Here is a 21,655-nt window from a genome sequence, read left to right on the forward strand (position 1 = left end):
AATGCAATATAAATATATATATATATATATATATATATATATATATATATATATATATATATATATACACACACACAGTATTTAAAACATGGTTATGCCAAAGAGTCAAGCTCATTTGGTTAAAAAAAAAAAACCTCCTGAAATATGCCCATCTAATATAAAGGCTAATCTTGACAAAACACATTAATAAGGCAAAGAGAAGAGAAGAATGCCACAACTTTTCATGTCATTTATTTTTCTGGATATAATTTCATGTTAGTAAAACTGTGTAAAAGTGTAATAGTCTATTCTTAAAGCAGCAAGCTAATAATTAAAAACCGTACAGTCTGAAACCACTTACAACAGGGTTACTGCTGATTCAACACACTAACCTGCTACAATGTGCCATGTAAAAAATGTGAATGAAACTGAATCAACAGCGGATATCACATAGGCCTAAACTAATGAAAAACATTTGCATTGATGATTCTCCTGTGAAGTACAGGCTTGATGATTCAATCACAATCAGAGCACAGGCAAGGCTTGCTATGTTCTGTCAGTCATCAGGACAACACTGAGGGGGGAGGGGCCAGCCAGCCTGTCTGACCAATCCGGTTCATCTCTCCTCATGTAGGCCACACACTGCATGGAGCAGCGTGCCCCTTGTATTAAGTGTTGAGAGTTAAAACGCAGACATGTATTGTTCTGGTTCAGTCTTCAGCTCAGCCAGTCCAGATCATCCTCCTCCTCTTCATCACCAAACAGAGGGGCCGGGGGAGGACGGCCCTTCAAGCTCTGCACACAAATTCAGAAAAGTGGAACCATGAGTGTTTTATTGACATTGCTGAATGGGTTAACATTTATCCTAATGGCCAAAAAAAAAATGGAAAATTGAAAATCAGTCAAAAATGTTAAAATGTGATTCTACAAAATCTAAACAACAAAAAACATTAAAATCTATATTATTGCTAATCCTTGACAAATACCAAACTCCTATATTTCCCCTTAAAAAAGAAGAAAATCCTGTTGCATCACATAAACCAGCTGGCATTTATAAGGTTTAAATCCTTCAAATGAAGATGAAAATTGAAAATAAATACTTTTTTTTCATATCATTTGTATATTTATGTTAATCCTGACGGGCCAAAGGAGTAAATGAAGGATTTTTTAAATAGATGCACTGAGGGTAAAGGGAAGAGCTGGGGTCAGGAGCCTTCCTCACCATCTCATCGTCCTCTTCCTCCTCACTGGGGGCTGCTGGGGGTTTGGTAGGAGATGGACTCTCGAAAAACGACTCCTCTCCATTCTCCTCAGTCATTCCTCCAGACAGGCTGAGAGAAGAGCACACACAGAGAAGAAGAAAGGGAAAACGAAATTAGAGCAAGAGTTCAGTGAGTGTGTGTGTATGTTTTTACCGCTATCTTGTGTTTTTTTTTGTCTTTGTGCATGTATGTGTGTCTGAACTGGATTCCCTTAGAGCCAGGCTCGGCTCAGGCCAAACTTTTACGAGACCTTCCTTACGGCCACCGTGGTTGGCCTGGAATAATCAGGTTGATTTACTTATTTATAGGGTCTCGAGTTAAGCGTTCTCACCTTGTGTCCTGTCCCGAGCTGTTCTCCTGAGGTGTGTGTGGGGGCGGAGGTGGGTTGGCTGGGGGCCCAAAGGCTTTCTCAGAAGAAGCTTCATTCATTCCTCCTACATGCTCTTCATCGTGGACACACTCTTGGTCCACCACAGCGCTCACTGTGGCAGCAATGTTCTCCGTCTCTGTCTCTTGTGCTTTCTTCTCAGGTTTGGTGGAGCTCTCATCAGGTTGTGGATGTGCAGACTGGCTGTCTCCTTGTTCTTGTGCAGATGTTTGAGGAACAGAGCATTGTGTCTGCTCCTGCTTTCCTTCAAGCTCTGACGATGCGACTGCTGTAGTGTCTAGTGGTTTTGGTGGAGACGATGAAACTGACTGGGGATCAGTGGTGGTGTGTAAAGCTTCTGCCTGGCTATGTGTCTGTGACTCAGAGATTGTCTCCTCCTTCAAGGTTACTTCCTGTTCTGTGGGGGTCTCGCAGACTTGCTTATGATCTGATTGGGCCACATCATGTTGTTCTTCTTCTCTCTCTCCATTGACATGTACATTGTGGTGAGACACGCCCCCTTCTTTTTGATTGACAGCTTGACTTTCTTCTTCTTTCTCCTCTTCCTCCTCTGCCTCCTCCCTATTCGTAGCGGGCTTCAGTGAAGATCCGTCTGTGCCACTCAACAGCTGCAGGGTTACATTCTATAGAAAAAGATATTCATATGATTCAACTAAAAATTTGTAGTTAGAACCTAGGGGTGTTTAAAATCAACTATCCACCAATAGGTCATTTTCATATCTGCTCGAAAATGTTTAGCTGACCAACCTTGAGTAAAAGGCAGTAAAATGTAGCACGGTGGGATATTAGTGAAAGGTCGGGGCAAAAATACATCTGAAAAAAAATCTCAAATTGCCCTTTAGATTAATTTGATGGGGGCTTTTAATGCCCCTGTGAAATGGAGAATATTTCTGGGGCGATTTTCAAGATATTTATTTACATTTGCAAAGCCAGAGATGAAGATGGACAGCTATTGAAATCTGTAGTACTTTCCTGCACACACTAGACCCGCCCCTTCCTTCTACGCACACCAACAAAGTATCCCCCAACATAGAAGCAGATATTCTTGACAGTGACATTGTGTCTCCCTCCCTCACTTAACATGCTCAGGTTAAGTTCCTTCTCTGTGATCTAGTATATGCCACTAGTTATATGCATAATATATATTTTGAAACTTTTTTTCCATACAAAACCTTCAGTCATTTTGTGCATTCACATAACACATCATTCATCAGCATGGTGTTTTCTCCTGACATGCTGCTGTGGTGTGTGTCTGTGTTAAAGGACACTTACCTTAATGGTAGAGACGATGCCAGCCAGCACAGCCTGGCCACTGTAAGACTCACTGAGGTCAAACTCCCCACGCAGAGAATGGAACACTCCGTTCATCACACGCTTCACCTGCACACACGCGCGCACACACACACACACACAGCTCACCTCAATTTAATGTTCCAAAGTGAAATCAGTAATGACACGTTCATCATGCATTGGCCTTAAACTCTCGTCAGTAAAACAAAGGAGGGAGGGAGGGAGGGAGGCCTATGCAATCCTCCACTGACATCTGGTGGCAGTGATGTGCTACTGCTGATCATGTTGTCTATTCATTCTGTGACTTTAACACTGACATGAATGATGAATGAGAAAATGCATCCTTATTTCAATGTTTAACATGTGCACTTGGAAAACATGGTCAACTAAGCTAATAGCTAATCTACACAAATTGAAGGTTAAACTGAACAATACCAGCTATTTTATTAAATTTTTAAATTTTAGACTAGAATTTTAGCCCTATCTAGGGTGACCGTGCCCAACCGAATCGTGATGTACCGAACCCAACCGTGCTGCTCAGTTGAAACGAGGCATACGTGTATTGTTAGATGTTGTTGATAGTGTATTATATATTTGAAAACAGCAAGGCTCCCACCACCACGCTACTCAGAAATACAGTTTAACTAGTACTGTGGCTACGTGTGGCGCTGCTATAGCCCAGCACTGCTCTTCACCTCTGCTGCAGTGTCTCCTGAACCCTCCTGCTCTGACAGCTTCTGCTCCAGTTCACACACTCTTCTTTCCAGTTTCTCCTTGGCAGCCACTCCTTGCTGCTCCAAAGCTGTGTACTTAAAGAGAATAACATACAGTGACTGTCTGTGTGTATATGTGTGTGTGTGTGTGTGTGTGTGTGTGTGTGTGTGTGTGTGTGTGTGTGTGTGTGTGTGTGTGTGTCTGTGTCTGTGTCTGTGTCTGTGTCTGTCAGTCTGTTTCTGTGCGTGAGTGAGTGAGTGAGTGAGTGAGTGAGTGAGTGAGTGAGTGAGTGAGTGAGTGAGTGAGTGAGTGAGTGAGAGAGAGAGAGAGAGAGAGAGAGAGAGAGAGAGAGAGAGTAGGGAGTTGTTGTGTATGTAGAAGAGTGAAGTCCTAAAGGAATTCCTGAGAAGTGATATCCCTTATACATGCATTCCAACGATGACCATGAATGTAATTAAAAGCCCAAGGCTGGCTGACATCTAGTGATCATCTTACTTTCTCCTGGAAGGCTTGCAGCTCCTCAGTGTGCCCGTGCTGTTGGAGCAACCTCTGGTCTTCTGAATCTCTTGACTGCTTCAGACTCGTAAACTGAGAGAGTGAGAGAGGCCAAAAATGAGGGAATCGCACAATATATATTTACATTAAACTAAGGCCCCTTTTACACACAGTGACTTACAAGGTTGAGCCTTTAGCCACTTACCATGCCGTTAATACAAATGTCATTGTAACGTGCACCGCACCATTTATCATTAAGATTGTACATTTAGTGGCCACAAGTAGGCTACCGGACAGATTTACATACATCAATCGCTCCGTGAAGTGATCAAAGTCAAATTTGGCAGAGACTGTTAATCTAAATGTTTCTTGTTTAACTTTAGTGCTGTACTGTTTTCTTATCACCAGACCGCCTAGACCAGTTTTGTCTTGGGTTCATCTCCACCTCCGCTCGTAAAGCCAGTGAAGCGAACTAGCTAACCTAAATTAATGTCACGATACTTTGTATATTTGTTTTCAGCATTTCATTTTATTTAAAAAAAAAACAAGCCAGATTGTTATAAAAAGGGTGTGTGTGTGTGTGTGCGTCCACATGGCTAGCTGGTCTACCTTTTCCTGCTGCTGGATGAGCTTGTCCTGCAGAGCTTCTCTCTGCTCGGTCAGCTCAGCCGTCTCTCTCCTGTGCTGTTCTTTAGCCGAGGCCAACGTCTGGTCACACTTCCCCCTCCACTCCTCCTCCAGCTCCGCCTGCAGCTGACTCAACTACCACACACACACACACACACACACACACACACACACACACACACACACACACACACACACACACACACACACACACACACACACACACACACACACACACACACACACACACACACACACACACACACACACACACACACACACACACACACACACACACACACACACACACACACACACACACACACACACACACACACACACACACACACACACACACACACACACACACCATTAGTGGCCCTATGTGAAGCCATGTTGACAATGGAGCCATAATGCTTCAGAGAGAAGACTGGTTGCACATGCTTGAACCATCACATTTTCATTGATATTCCTGAAAGGCGCACTATGTCAATGTGGCTGTGTCAAGAGAAGTGAATATTTTCTAAGGTTTAATCTCTTAACTGATTAAACAAACGTTCCTCACAGGAAAATTGGACCCCTGGGACACTGTTTGAAGTTGAAAAAGCTACCTTAAATGTGACTGTTTCACTGTTGTTGTTTACAGCAGCAGGGCCCACAGTTTGGTTTAGAAAGATATTTTGAGTCTTGTGTTTTGGTTCCAGGTGCCTCAAAATATTTATCGTATTTTATTTATGATGATAGAATTATTCAATAGTAATAAACACATGTAGGGAAAATATATTTTGTAAACTAACTGCAAGCAGACCCAGCAAATGTTAACAAATCCCCCTCCTCTGAAACTGCATAGTGCACCTTTAAGTCCATTGTGTTGGTGCACAGCCCTTTGAGTGGAGGCTACCTGTTGTGATGCGGCGGTGTCGGTGCTGGTCCTGGCCTTACGGAGCTGAGCCCGCAGGTTGTCCAGCTCCTGCTGGCTGCTCTTCCGGAGCTCCTCCATCTCCTCATCCCGACTCTGGCGCTCACACTGCCACTTCTGCTTCCTCTCTGACAGGGTCTGAAGACAAAGGAGGACCAAGTGTTTCTCAGCATTTACATGAAAACTAGTTCTTTTTTAGGGGTGACGCCGAAAAGTCAGTTCTTTAGTGGAACAAAAAAAATTATATTGCGACATTTCGTCTTTATTTCTCTTAAAATAATTTATCGATACATAAGCGCCAAATATAAATATGTTCTTACAACATGCAGGTGTTCTGTAAAATGTATTTCCCCTTTAGCTATTTTGAAAGTCATCATTTAAAATGTGCATGATGCAATTTCTTGTACGTTGTTTTATATACGATTGGCCCGTTTGTGATGCACAGATTGCACACTACGAATCTGATAAGCCTGTCATGTCTGTTTTGTACGGTCCCTCCACTATTCTTTAGCCTTTTTCCCTAGTTCCATGGAGTCTTCTGTGGACTTTGATATTAACCCATTAATGACTATGGCAATCTAGGATGCATGTCCTTAATGCCTGAGGGTTTTCTGAAAAAATAGTACGAATTGTCAAGTCTACCAAAACCTTAATATCTAAGCCTGTGTAGCACATGGAAACATGAAATAAAATACATTTAAAAGTTAAGATTCACAGGTTTTATTTAAACATGCTCCCTTAGCGCTTACAAACCAACAAATATTTCTAAAAATCGTCAAAATTAGATGAATTAGAAAATTATTAAATATTGTTAATAAATAGATGCAATGTGTTGTGTGATTTTCGTCAGTAGTCTATAGTAGACCTTGATTCTGCGCACCAAACGCCACTAACTGTTCTGTCGCCGACATAGCTGGCGTATTTTTTTTATTATTTTGTTTTATTTTTTTATTTTTTATTTTTTTGATTGACATGATTTTCGGCAAACCACACAACTTTTGGGTGGTCACGTGGTCTTCAAAAAATCAACAAAACCCACCTCATGTGTATTTGAACCAATGACAGTGCATTCTATGCTGGGAATGCCATGAAAATTAGATAAAGTAATAATGCTGCGCGACGCAGCATCAGGCAGGAGAGCCAATGTGGCATCGCGCAGCAGCTGTCATCAATGGGTTAAGTGCATTCCTTACTCGTTCTAGGCTTTCTTTATCAGTCTTCAGGTCCAGCACTTCCTCCTCCATGTTGTTGACTCTCAGCTCCATCTCTTTGCGTGTCTGCTTCTCTGAGCGGTACTGAGCCTGGGCCCTCTCTGCTTCCTCCTTCAGCTCTGAAACATACACACACAGCATTGTTAGAACACTGGTTCTTTAAAGCGAAGCTAACGTGGCCTAACATTAATTGTATTGGACTGCATTCGTTTAAACTTGCTGTACTTAATAATCTGGTAACTGTTATTGAACTGTTATCTATTTGAAGTAAGCTGCAAAGTTCATTTGGACATGAACACCAACCTTCCAGCTGGGTTTCCATGGCAGCGATGTGTTTGCTGTGGCTCTCACTGTCCAGCAGTGCTGAGCTGAGTTTCCCCTGCAGCTCTGCAGCCTTCTGCTGCTGAGCCGAAGCCTCCAGCTGTAGGACAGACAGACGGGCTGTGGAGACAGACAGGTCCTCTGTCAGACGCACCTGCAGACAGACGCAGGAGGAAAGAGGTGAGACAGGCTACAGGCTGGCTACTGTTACAACAGGGCTCCAAGAGTGCAACTGTTTTGGTCACACATGCGCCTAAATATCTGTGGAGTGAGACTAGATATTTTCACTGGTTGCACTAGTGCACCTGAAATGTAATGGCTCAAATCTTTTTTTCCTTCTTTTTTTAATAAATAAAAACCAACTAGGTGTGTGACTATATCTGGATGTTATGTACAGAGACAGGCATGGCAGGCTTAATATGATGTGAGCACATGCATAATGTGTGTGAGTGTCAATGTGACACCGTGCTATGTACACTACATACACAATCCTTGAGAGCAGACTACAGGAACCGAGAAGATAAACATAAAGAATAGGATAGATATTCATGATATAGAGAACGAAAGCCTAAAAAGTAACAACGTCTAAAGCACACCCTGTGCAGTGAGAGGTGCAGTCCTGGAAGAGCAGCTCACTGACACTGACATATTGTGCAATGGAAGACCTGTTCACATGTTAATCGATCACACAGAGGAGGAGCATGTCAATCAACAAGTAGGTGTAAAATCCTAAATAAGAATTTTTGTTGAATGTTTTTTAAACATTTTCTAAGCCTGTTTACAACAATTCACAAAATAAGACGTACCTATGTCTATAGGAACTGACAAAATGGTGAACGCTGAAAATGTTATATTAGGTGCAACTTAAATATGTGCTGGTGCACCCATATTAAAAAAGTTTGGCGCACCAGTGCAACCAATGACAAAGTTTAGCCTGGAGCCCTGTACAGACAGACCCAGGGCCACACACAGACAGTGGGAGACAGAGACAGCCTGCATGAGGAGCTACTGGTGGCAAGTGGTGTGAACAGTGTAACCCTGTGGGAGAAACATGGTGAGAGTGAGAGACGACTGATGGAAAAAAGGAGAAAGAAAAGTTAGTTCAATGTCAATGAAGAATGCAACAGGATGAGTCCAGAGGCAGCAGGCAGATGGGATCAAATAGTAGTTCAACACAATGACTAGAGTCAGACCAGCTGTAAATAATGTGCAGAGATCAGGTCTAAACTGAAAACCGTCATCCTTCTTAACTTGTGGAGAGCATGAGGACAATACTCTCTCCAAATGGACATCGATGCTTTAGACGAGACACTGCAGGTGAATACGAGAATTTTTTTAACTTAAATACATAGTCGTGAAACTTTCCAGGTTGATTACTTACCAGTACATTTTAAACAATTTTTTTTTTGTATTACAATTGTTTTTCATAAAATGTTTAAAAGGTGCTAAGAGGAACAAGCAAACAAGACCATCATGGCAAAGAATGTTATTTTTATACAGTTTTTCTTAATGCCTTTGTCATGGGTATGCTCACCCAGGAGCAACAGCTGGCGTAGTAAAAACACTACCGCTTTGTCCAAAGAGGGTGCTGGAATGAACACAAACTGATCCTCGGAGCACCTTTGAATAAATATGCAAATGTGGCCATGTAATTAGTTATCCGTGAATTTGCATCTCTTAATAATCTAGATGTTTGATAAATAAATTGCCCGGTGCTTGAAATAACAATGTATTTGCATGCAGTGTCTCACCGCAAGTCTCAGAATCAAAATGAAAATCATGTGCAGAGATTGTCCTGACTAAAAACTGTCTCCTACCTAACTTGTGGATAGCAAGAGATAAATACTCTCTCCAAATAGACATCAATGCTTAAGTTTTGTTTGAAAAGGTTCTTCTTCCTGAGTCTAAACTGTCAGACCTGTCTTTTGCTCTTTTTCAGAACAGGGCCCAATGAACTTTTGGATCGCCCTCACAATTTGACTTCAGTCATTGTCTCCTGACGTTGCAGATACTATTTGAGGCCAGTCTGGTGTGGGGACACAGAGAAAACAGGCTCACCTGGCCAGAGCCCAGGTCCTGAGGCAGAGCATGCTGAGAAGAGAGAGCAGGGAATGCTACATGGTCCTCAGAGAGCAGTTGGCAAAGAGTCAAGCACTTCTCATCAGATTTGTAACAAGAAACACATAGGGGATACAATAAATAACAACCCGTTCTAGACTAAGAGTAGTTAACAGAAAAGTGTAATAGTGAAGTGAAAATCTAACTGTGAACTTCAGAATTCATAGAATAAAAAGATAATCATGCTTATAGTACGACTGACTGCGACCAATCAGAGCAGTGAATAAGGTGACGACTTTTAGCAAACAGCGGGGCTAACTGGCATATTAAACTTTTGCAGTATCGGGTTGGCAAAACAGCCAATACACCTTTCTTGCTAATGAAAGATTTGAGTGCCATCTTCTGTTTTTTAAAGAAGTGCCGAGGCCAAAGCCGCTTCAAAGGGCGTATCCACAGCAGCCATCTTTGTTGTTTACTATCGGGACTTTGACGGCACAGCACTGGCGTCATTCACCCACACAGATAGTACGATTTGATTGGTGACATTGAATTTTCTGACACAGTTGATGAGTTCCAATGGTTTGTGCACAGAGTAAGCTGCGGAGCAAATTGAAACTTGCCTGCGCCGATTCTGGATTTCCAGGGTAGTCTAATCTACCTTCAGTGACACACTGTGAGTTAATATAATAAACTAAAACCCTGTTCCTACCGATTAATCAGTGTGGCTTAATCTTTGACCGGTCACTGAAATGCTGCATGCCTGTGGTGAGATACATATCTAGCTGTGCTGCATTAGAATCTCTCATGACATGTAGCACTGAGATTAGCGCTATTCAAATATCATGTATCATTATGTATAAGCAGCAGTCTGCAGCCATAAAGACATGAGCAGCCACATTATATCAATGTAAGTAAAGTGACACTGAGCACCATGAGGCTTGTCTCACCTTGTCCTGCTCTGCCTGCAGCAGTCTGGCCTGGTTGTGTTCAGTGGAGGACTTGAGGGAGTCGTTCCTCTGTTCCAGCAGCAGGTTACTCTGCTCCATGTACCTGAAACAACCACAGAGACAGAGAGAGAGAGAGAGAGACAGAGAGAGACAGAGAGAGACAGAGAGTGAATGAGATATTGACAACTGCAATCCGTAGGGTATTTCAAAATGATATGCCCCACACTTATAGCTGCATTCATATAGTGGTTCATGCAAAACAAAATATTTAGCTTACTTCATAATGTAATAAGTAAACCAAAAAATGAACAAGTTGTCATTACATTATGGTTATTACATTATTTGCTCATCATTAGTTTTTTATCATACATTATGTTTCCTTGTTACATTATGGGCTCTGACACACCCTAATGACCATTTCAAACATAACCAAATAACAATAATAGTGGCTTTGTCACAGCCATAATTGTGACTGTTGGACTTTTTTCTCAGCTCACCTCTGGTTCTGGTTGATCAGCTCCCCGATCTTATGGTTTTGCTCCTCAACGCGAGAACTCTTCTCAAAGACCTCCTTTTTCAAACATTCATTCTCCTTCAAAAAAAGAAATTGTGGAGTTTTCAGAACACTGTTTGATTGCTGATGACAAGCCAATGAGAGGATGTAATGTGGGGTTAAAAAGAAAAATAGAAAGTAAGCGAGCGCCAGGTGTGTGTGTGTGTGTGTACCTGGACAATTCTTTGGATGTTGTGCATGATCATGGAGGTTTCCATGGACATACTAGACACACCCATGGACATACTGCCCTGCCTCTGAAGGTCATCTATCTGTAAAAAAACAAAACAATAACCAGATGTATTTCCTTTCTGTTAAAAGCCATTTCATTAATAAACATAGTCTAGCACATATAGGGCCAGTTTCACAGACTAAGCCTAGTCCTCGACTAAATGGAATTTTGAATGGAGATTGCCCATTGAAAGTACAATTTAGTCCAGAACTAGGCTTAATCCATGTCTGCAAAACAGGCCCATAGTGTTTTACCTTAGTCGCCAGCTGATCCACTTTATCTGCTACTTTGCCAACAGATAAACGGATCTCTGTGTTGTGTTGTCTGGCCTCGGTCATCAGGAAGGAAGTGACATCACTGGAGCCTGAAAGAAAATAACACAATCACACCCTTTGATTAACCTTTTATCAAGCACTGGTCAGTTTAAAGATTTGTGTCTTGTTTGCATCCATAACATGTCTTCTTTCATACTAGTGTAAATCAAAAGGTCCAAAATGTAAATTTAAAACTTGTCTGTTTGCTTCTTCATACTTCTCCGATATACAAACATTCTTTAACGGCCATTATCTCAACATTAGTTTTTTTTATACTCTGAACCAAAACTCTCAACTTCTAAAGCACTCACATCAACTTAACTTTCTAGAATCTTTCTTAGAAGATTTTCTTCGTCAAAATTATTACAGAGGGATTTGTTCATTGTCTGATTCATGAAAAAAACATCCCGAAAAATTCATTTAAGTCCTGTACAACGTATTTTTTGATTTATAAAATGAAAAAAGTCTGTGTCCAAAATCTGTTCTATAAAGACTTTGGTTATGTTATATGTTGTAAAAACAAAATTAGGATTTTAACTCTGGTCCAGACATCTAGATTTAGATTTTTAAAGAGATGCAAATTCACACATAATTAGTAAGACAGACAGATTTACATATTTATTCAAGTAAAGTTATCAACTGGCAAAGTTTCATAAACGAATATATAAGTTTTGTACCCTATTCACCTGCAGTGTCCTGCCTTAAATCAAATGCAAAAGTGAAATATAAACTACTGATTGCTGCCGTCGTAGAAAAAGTACATCATGAAATGGTGAGAAGGACCCTTAAGTCCCTGTACATACAGCTAACACTCTTGATCCTATTGGCCTTTCTTACCCATGTATGGGACCGTTTGTGCAGGGTAGACCTGGCCAACAGGCTGCAGCTGAGACGGAGCCATAGAGCTCTGTGAGTAGGAGTAAGGCTGTGAAAAAACACAACACAACCACATTAAGAGATATTAACAAATTTGCTTAGTATGTACTTTCGGATGATGAATGAGTACAACATGTTGTGTAAGGTCACCTGAAAGGCATGGCTGCTGCCTGGCAGTCCGGGCTGAGGGCCCACAGTGGACATAACAGGAAGCAAGGCAGAAGAAGGTGGAGCGCTGTGAGCATGGGGATGTACTGAGAGGGAACACACAATACAATTTTGATTGAACGGAATACAATTTTGGGAAGTTACCAAAAAGACTGTAACACCCTATCTGTGCACCATGATGAAAAAAGCATATGTGAGGAGGTGGGAGGAGCTAACCGTGAGCTGCAGCTGGAGCAGCAGTAGAGATCTGTACTGGAGACGGAGCTGCAGGCCCATCCCTCACTCTGCTAACACTGGTGTCCTAGAGAGACAAGCATAGTGTCAGAGACATAGTTAAGACACCACATGAGATCATTCATAGGCCATATGTTGTATATGCTAACATTAATTTGTGGGGAATGGTCAAAAATCAGTGCACTATAGGCAGAGACATCCTGACTTGAAGCTGCTACAGTGAGGGGGAAGAGCTGCTGTACTAGCAGACATGTTGATGTCGAAGTGAAACCATCTGGGCTTGGACAATACACATTTCTTAAAGCTTCTCAAACATTTCTCTCTTTGTAATCTTTTGTTGAAGTTGAATACTTTTTGTAATTTTTTTTACTGACGTCTTTTTGGGCTACTGAAACGTATGTAGGGAATTAATCATTTATCGTATTTCTGACATTAAATATACTGCGTGGTCAATTGATTTCTGAAGAGATTCAATCATTTCGATGCTTCTTTAATTGCCTAGTTAAAATGATTAAGTGCCATATTAACACAATTACATTTTGTATTTTAGTTTTGCAGTTTCTCCAATTTAATTGATTAAAAACTCAAATTGTAGTAGTACCTTTATGCATCTTCTCCTTTTCAAGCTATACTCAGACCTTCTGTTAAACAGATGACGGGCTCGGCTGACTTTTCCAGGGTCAGTGGTTCTGGGTGCTTTTGTTGGGAACTATTTTCAGTAATGAACAAATCCACATTTGTGACTATAGTGTCTATTTAATGTCAAGTATGTATATGTTTATAATGCAACAGTATGGTTCACTGAGCTCTATGGTGCTGACGTTACCAGGTTTTGACACAGACATTACTTGTTTGACATTCATTGCTTATTTTGGCCTTTTTATGGAATTGTTGACAAAGAAAAAAAATAATATAGATTATTCTTTGATATCTAAGGTACATAAAAAAAATTATACCTCGAGCTCAGAGTCACTGGATTCTGGCTGGCTGGCCCCTCCCGTCATAAAGGGCAACATAGGCTGGCCCATCTTTGCCATGCGGGAGATTAGCTTGGCTTTCGTCACGTCTGGATTCTGAAAGATAGGAAAAGAAAGCTCCCTTCAATACAGCAGCTGCAAAATGACTTGATACAATTGTTATCAACGTATGTCATTAATGAGACAAAGGTGGTTGTGTTACTTACTGCCAGCTGTTCACTAAGGGAGTTTGACTTTGCACGGAGTGGTGGCTCCCTGAAAAAAAAAAAAAAAGATCAAAAACCAATCAGCTTAAGAGACAAAAGAGTGACAGGGATGGGAGCGATCAGATCCAGTATTAGAATCAGGTCCTATATGGCTGCAATCTACTTAGCGGATATCGGACTGACAACTGCCATCCACCTACCCATCCAAATACCATAGTCTGTTTTTCATTTTTTTCCTAAATAATTTTTACTATGAAAGAAAAAAAATTAAGACCATAGCTATGTGATGGACACACATTAAATATAATTTACCAATTAAAAAGTTGAGTTCTGACATTCTTCTGTATTCAAACCATTCAGATAAACCTTTATGCATTTTTGATTTTTATTTGCCCTTTTTAAATTAGTTGCTGTGTTTCTTGAGCCTTTCTAACCTTACACATAACATCACCACCAACAAAGAAATGTATAATAAATGATGATATGGGACAGTATTGGTATCGATATCCAAAACCCAGATATCAGAATGGGATCGTACTGATAAATAGTGGATTGGAGCATCTGTAGGGATAATGCTGTCAAGCCTTTGCTGAAGCTGAACTCTCACCCTGGTCTGCCTGGCCCTGACACGGTGGGCTGTACTGCAGGCTCTGGGGCCAGGCTCTCCACACTGGGGGCTGGAGAGGGAGCAGCAGACTCTCTGGAACTGGCACTGGCACGATCAGACCCACTGTCCTTGGAAAACTTCACCTAAAAGCACACAGTATGCACTCAGTCTCACTCTGGCTTCACCAACATTACAGGCAACTAGGAGTAAGGATGCGGTGTCCTTACTCCTAGTTGACTTAACAAAGACATAACTGAAGTATCCATGTGACATTAGACATTAAAGGTGCAGTGTGTAATATGGGACTATTTAGTGGCATCAAGTGGTGAAAGTTCTATATTGAAACGCTCCCTTGGACGAGAAGCTACTACTAAAGATGGCATCCCCCACCACTGCCCCAAGTCTTTCCACAATATCAAGTGACGAGGTGAAGAAGATGTATTTATTTATTTGTTCTATAGTACTTTCTTCTTCGTCTTCCAACAGGTGCATTTCCCCAGGACACCCTCTGTATATAAAATCCCATATGGCCATAAGTTTGTCCATTCTGTGCTACTGTAGAATCAAGGAAGTGCAACATGGCAGCATCCGTGTAGGGTGACCCGTTCCTATGTAAATATAAAAAGCTTATTCTAAGGAAATAAAATAAAATCTACACACTGCATCTTTATGTCTCAATACAGGACAGATGTAGGAAAAGGCTCATTGGGTGTTACCCGTTTTAGCTCTGCTTCAAAGATGAGGGTGCTGTTAGCGGGGACTCGGTTAGCCACTCCTTTGGATCCGTAGGCTAGGCTGGGTGGGATAACAATGAGACGCCGGCCTGACTTCTTCATTCCCAGCATGCCTTCCTCCCAGGCCTGTGTACACATAATGAGATAACAACATGAACATGACACTGTTTAAGCTCAGCATTTATAGCTGGCCTAGTGTATTCATTCCTGTGATTTCATTGGTCACAAGTGTTGACAGGTTTGGTTCTGACCGTCATTACAGGTTAACCTGACAGCATGGCTACCATCGTGATCCCCCACTGGTACCAAGATGATAGATCAATGTAATAATTATGTTGATCTTGTAATATAAGATTACAGTGTAAGGATTTGGGATGTCTTGACATTCATTTAATGGAGCTGCGAATGTCATGTTGCCCATATACAAACAAGAATATTAAACCAGATAAAAAGATACAAATAAATTCATATACAGTAGAAGATAGTAGATACAAGTAGAAACTGAATAAGTCAATGCTACTGGTATTAAGTACAGTGTGTTTTACTCACTTGGATCACTTTTCCGGCACCAACTTTGAGTCGGAGCAACTTGTCCTTGTTCTGGTTGGAGTCGAACATCTGAAATTGATATGTATTGATTCTTTGAGTTGTGCTGCCATTATGTGTAGGAAATCATGAGAAAAGACATGATGAAACAGATGAAATAATGGATGTGTGTGTGTGTGTGTGACCTGTCCGATGGCATTGTCCTGCAGCAGCCAGCCTGTGTACAGCACCTCCAGAGAGTCTCCATTCTCCACCGCCTGGCCCTCACCCAGAATCACATCCTGAACCAGCGCAGTGTCTAGGCAGGCCGTGCTGTTGGCTTTGGCCAGACAAACCTGGTGTGTGCACATAGAAGGGAATCAAGTAGAAGTCAAGAAATACAAGCCTTCAATGTGAAAATTGTTTGTGTCTAAATGCCTTGTTTCAACTGAGCGGTGCGGTTCGTTACAATACGGCACTCAATTATTTGCGTGTCCACTGTCAAATGTGTGGAAGGGTACCAAAGTAAGCGTACCGTTACCTATTTTTGGTCCACGTTTTGTTGAACTACACATTGTGTTTCCACGTACTGTCGGCAGTGGAAACACAAGCCAGATCTAGGGTTACCGTTCCGCACCAAACCATATTGTACTGCTCAGTGGGAACAAGGCATCATTCAGAATGATAAAGGCCTGATAACTATACTCTCCTCCTGTGTCACTCACCTCTTTACAGAAATCCCATGAAGCCTTTTCAGAGTCAAACATCAGGGACCAGTTCTGCCTCTGGTCGTCATAGAAGGTGCAGTAATTGTTTGGCTGGACCTGCAGCACAGCACCAACATGTGGTCAGGAATACAGGGGGAGGAACTGCTAGTGCATACATTTATAAAATCAGTAATCTGATTGGTGCACAGAAGCACAGGGCATCTTGCTCCTGACACTATATGTTCTAATCTACGGGGAATGTAGTGTCATTAACTGCCACACTTTGTAAATGGTTCATTGTTATCCATTGATGTTTTTCAAAATCATGATATCTGATGAAGGTTTTACTTGATGTTCTATGGCTTTATGTTTGGCCAGATAATTAGCTTTTTCTTTCTCTCTTTCTGCAAATGTTTCCTTACTTTATTAGACTTGTGTGATGTTCATTTTAATGCATCAGATGTTTTACATGTATTCTCCATTTTAAAGTCCGTACTCACGGTGAAAACAAAGCCCACGTGAATCTTGGCAGTGGTCACTTGTTTCTGTTGGCTCAAGTACAGAAGCAGCTTGTACTGTAAGAGAAGAACAGGGGCTTTATTCCTACACATCAGAAAGTCACAGCAGCATTAATCTCAAACAAGTGACCCAGCTAGCAACAAAGCTCCAACCTCTTTAGTTGCGTGGTTGCCCAGCACGGCTGCTCCCAGCTTGCCTTGCTTCACATACTGTCCGCTAATGCTGCACATGGGACGGACACACACACACACACACACATGCGCTTTTCAGTTTGAATTGGCATCAGATGATTGGGCTTTATAATATTATGTAGTTTATTATTGATAATTTAGCAGAAATGTGTTCTGTGTCTATTTTAGTTTTATAAAATGCATTAAAAAGCTGACAAAAATACAACCAAACACAACAATAAAGTGGTTTTAAAACATAAAACAAAAGTAAAGACGTGTGTGTACTAACTATCTGAAGGCTTGTGCTGGTGTGGCAAACAGCACAGCGGGAGCCCCGGGCGGTGGAGATGGTTTCTGTGGGGCCGGTGCTGCAAAGGGGACAATAGACAGGGTTAGTTCAGCCTCTGCATGGTGAAATACTAAATACAATGGTGTCTGTTGTGAAGGTGTTTTGTTTTTTGTTTTTACCTGAGGAGTGCGAGTTCTTCCTGGGCTGTTTGGGTGCTGTGTACTGGAAGGACTCGTTCCCCTGGCTGCTGGCCTCCTGGTCTAGTCCAAACAGGGACGCCAACTTGGCCCTGCAAAGCACAAAGAAGATCCATCATTAGTGGGTTATAAGTTTGCTATGAAATGTATCACTCTATGGAGACATGTATCTACTCTCCACAGTGCCCCGTGCTTTAGAAGGTGCCTGAACCAAATGATTTTCCTTTGCCATAGGATGGTACGGATTCGCTTTAACAAACGCAGTTCACAAGACCGTTTTAGTGAAGGGGTATTAACTGCTTGATTCATGTGTTCTGCTGCTGTTCATATTTTTATTTTATTTCATTATGTATACACTGATTTAATAATACTGTCTACTTCTACCCACACAAACGTATTCAAAAACCTCAGAACTACAAACTAGGGCTGCATCTATCCCAAAGACTATATGGGCCATGCCAAGGAAACAAATGAAATGTCCTCCTAAGCGTGGCCCTTATAACACGTACTACCTGGTAGCATCTAACAGTGGTTGTCACTATCAATTGATGGGTCAAATCATTCAGAGAGGGATTAAACAATGGCCATCACAGAAAGATAGAGCTTCCTCTTTCCTCTACATAACAACCTCAATGACAACTGAGCCTCAATCTCCAATCATTAAAAGAAGACGGATTTAAAAAATGAGAATGAAAGTATATTCATTTCAACAGCGTACACCAGAGAAATCTCTTCTTAACTCAATATAATCCTCCAAATCCGCCTCAGTCATACCAGCATCTCATGGTCTAATTGATGGAGCGCCATGACAACTCAACAAACACCATTCACAGGAAGAAAAACAGGGAAATGTCATGTGTCAAGCTCCAAATACAAGCTAGTGAGTGGTGAGAGTTAGACAAGCTATTCTAGTCATATATATTAAAAACTAAAAGTCAATCTACAATCATTCAAAACTAGACCGTTACCGCGTCACATTACTGCAACGTCACTACAACTACAAGCTGTCATGTCCTATATGCTGTATGCTACAAGCATATAGGCACTACACTCACTATTTCTTTAGGCTATGAAATCTGCCAGGCCAGACCAACATATGAGCAAAGTTCACGAAACAAGACAAAACTTGGGGTAAAAAGTGCCCCATGCATGCATTGCTGCCTTGCCTGTACTGACCCCTGGAACTCCTTCCACTGGTAGTCACTGGAATCCCCCAGGACCAGCATGTTGAAAGCCTTCAGGCCCTCATCCCCGATGGTCAGGCACTGGGATGAGACAGGCCAGTCTGTTGGCATGTAAGAGTCAAGAATCCTTTTTTCTAAGTGTACGCTCCGATTAACTCCGCCTGGCCACTAGCCACCAATATTGTGCCTCCCGAAAATCTGCAGTCACACCACTGTGGTACATTCAACAGCATAGCCAGGGGCAAGAGGCTGTGGAGCTCTGACTCTTAGTGCACCATCCAGGCTGAGTAGAAAATGGGCTAGCCTCACTCCACTAACAGGCAGCATGTGAGAGGAATTAGCCATCTCTCCATAACACTCCTCCCTCGCTCTAACACTGGCTGCTTATTCCACCAGCACATACACACTGCTGCTGTGACTGTCACACAATGCCCAGGCAGTGGCAGAGAGCAACACACACACTTGTTGCTTGCCTTGTCTAAAAATGTGCCGTAAAGTGAAGGCCTCTTAATTCAATCACAGCAACCTCTATTTAAAGAGACGGCACACAGGCAAAAACTGTTATTTTCAAGTGTTGGAGAATTTTGAGATGTTGGTCTATTTTGGTCTTAACTCATACTAATATAAATCAAAGGTCCAAAATGTACATTTAGGTGTTTGACTAAACCTTTTTCTGTTTGCGTCTGTATATTTCTCCTGTACAGCAATCGTTAATGGCCATTATCTGAAAATGAGTTTTTTTCAATCATCTGAAGAAGACCCTCCACTTCTAAAGCACTATACTGAAGGTTTATAACATATTTGTTCGGGTGTTGTTAGTTGTCATTAATGATAAGACGCAAATAATTTTTTATTAAATGAAAAAAGGCTGTATCCAAACTCTCTTTAGTAAAAACTTTGGACTCTAATATGTTGTCAAAATCAAATAAAAGATTTGAACTCATCCAACATCTAGATTTTTGTTTTTTTAAAGAGATGCAAATGTACACATCATTTTCAAGATATCGACTGGCAATGTTTCATGATGACATGGATAAGTTAAATAAACTGAATAAATTGTACCCTATTCACCTGCAGTGTTTCACCTTGATAGGCTTATAGGTCTGTTTCTATTATTACCTGAACACAGCTTTATTCTGGATTCTATATCCTGACAAGCTCTCTAGTACGAGTACTCGCTTTAGCTCTTCATAACTATGTATTCATTGTAAGAGAATAATTTTAAGTGACATCAATTTTTAAAAACAAATCAACAAATGTTGAGGTTATAAAGTCGAACCATGTAGTGTGACTTTACCCATGGAAAGTCACACTACATGAAGCAATTAAGTCTTTTTGACAGCAACAAGTTAGCTAAGCCACTTCCATATACATTTTATGGCTGGCCATAAACTACAGTCAGATGAGCACACTAGCAGAGTCATGAAGACATGTGATCACTCATAGGGGCAGAGGAGGCATCCATGGGGAATCATCAGTGCTATTCAATCCAATAGATCTGAGGTACGTAGACCTACTGGTTTATGCTGAGGGTGTAGTGTTTTAAGTGAGGAAAGTAGCCAACCCTCAGCAACTAATGTGAAGATATAAAGTGGCATCAATGAACCAGCATTGCAGTGAGGGGTTCAACACCATGTTAACTTTGAGCAATATCACAGGTCACTTTCTACATTCATGTTCTAGTGAGTGAGTTGACCTATGTTTAAAGATAACCCCGTCTTTTTAAATTTGAAAAAAAAAATTTTTTGAATAATCAATGAAAATAATAAAAAAATATTATGATCATTTTAGAATATTCACTGACATCATAGCTTTATGCTAAATAATGGAACCCGAGAGAGAGAACAGCGTCCAAAGAAAGACAAATGCTTTGAAACTTCTATTTTGCCAAAGATATTTGTAAAAATAATTCCCACCAAGTCAATAAATAGCCACATTTTAATCAGATTTGGCCCTTCCAGACCTAAGCTAACCTTGGCTAAATGGAGCTAAGCTAGTTAGCTCGCAAGCTAAGAGCATTAGCTCGGTGGAAAAAAATACACTCACCCTCCTGCGGGAGACAGGAAGTCCCCGTCTTCATCGTCTCCTCCGCCGAACATTTCTGGGGGATTTTAGACTTTCCTTATGAAAAAAAACACATGCACACACCGGTTAGCTATCTTTACATGACTAGGGTTTGTTGAACTGCTTGTTCCTCTTCCTGGTTTGTGGGTGGTATCAGCTGACTTTCCACCTGACCCTAATTCACTGTGCTGCAGTGACCACTGGAGGGCGCCATAGACTCGTATAGGAATTTCAGATGACCCCACACACAGGACAGAAGGCAGCACAAGGTCATCATGAGTTGAAACCATGGTTGAAACTTGAAAGTGCTGCTTAGTCAAGTATGCCCAGTGACTGTCAAGGGACGCTGCCCTGACCTTTGACCTCACACCAGCGTTTATGGACGAGAAAGTCTCTTATTATAGAAGTGATAACGAGTGGCATCATTCTACTTGGAAATGAAACAAAAATTTAATTGATAAACAATTAACACTCAATTAATTCCCGCACTAATACATTGAGTTAGAACTCACAATTACAATAGGAACATTGGAAAATATCCCAGAGGTGGTTGTAGATAACTTTTACTAGAGTAAATGCAGATAAGACATTTATTTATTTATTTAGTAGAAAAGTAGAATGATCCTCATGTTAAACACTTTATACTTGAAGATGTTCTTTGTAACTAAATTTAATATTATATATTTGATTTGATTTGATTTACATTTATTTCGAACCTTACAAAAACTAAGCAAAAAGCTCATATTGGAAACAACAATATCATACAAATAGAAAGCACAATGCAGCTGTAGATTGTGAAACACTATCATTTGGATTATCTAAAATAGGAGTAGGACGTAGTACACACTTTTTTAATGCCTGACCCTCTCCATAAATCATTGTGAATAA

At 41.1% G+C, this 21,655-nt stretch overlaps 1 protein-coding gene across 1 annotated transcript; it reads right to left on the minus strand.

The window, feature by feature from the left end:
* Positions 1 to 240: 240 nt before the first annotated feature.
* Positions 241 to 20,896, minus strand: fkbp15b (FKBP prolyl isomerase family member 15b). The gene is made up of 29 exons (XM_080040634.1): positions 20,750 to 20,896; positions 17,502 to 17,611; positions 17,323 to 17,401; positions 17,016 to 17,085; positions 16,845 to 16,919; positions 16,363 to 16,461; positions 15,844 to 15,993; positions 15,662 to 15,730; positions 15,095 to 15,238; positions 14,379 to 14,521; positions 13,772 to 13,820; positions 13,545 to 13,661; positions 12,571 to 12,655; positions 12,337 to 12,440; positions 12,148 to 12,235; positions 11,251 to 11,360; positions 10,938 to 11,036; positions 10,709 to 10,803; positions 10,212 to 10,314; positions 7,189 to 7,360; positions 6,868 to 7,004; positions 5,657 to 5,812; positions 4,738 to 4,890; positions 4,129 to 4,221; positions 3,615 to 3,728; positions 2,902 to 3,009; positions 1,573 to 2,252; positions 1,202 to 1,310; positions 241 to 774 (listed from the first exon to the last, which is right to left on the minus strand). Exons 1-29 carry the CDS (start codon positions 20,800 to 20,802, stop codon positions 697 to 699), a joined length of 3,642 nt encoding a protein of 1,213 aa, XP_079896760.1. The 5' UTR covers positions 20,803 to 20,896; the 3' UTR covers positions 241 to 696.
* Between the last annotated feature and the right edge of the window lie 759 nt (positions 20,897 to 21,655).

Source organism: Ammodytes marinus, assembly GCF_949987685.1.
Source record: "Ammodytes marinus genome assembly, chromosome: 2".
Taxonomy (NCBI): domain Eukaryota; kingdom Metazoa; phylum Chordata; class Actinopteri; order Uranoscopiformes; family Ammodytidae; genus Ammodytes; species Ammodytes marinus.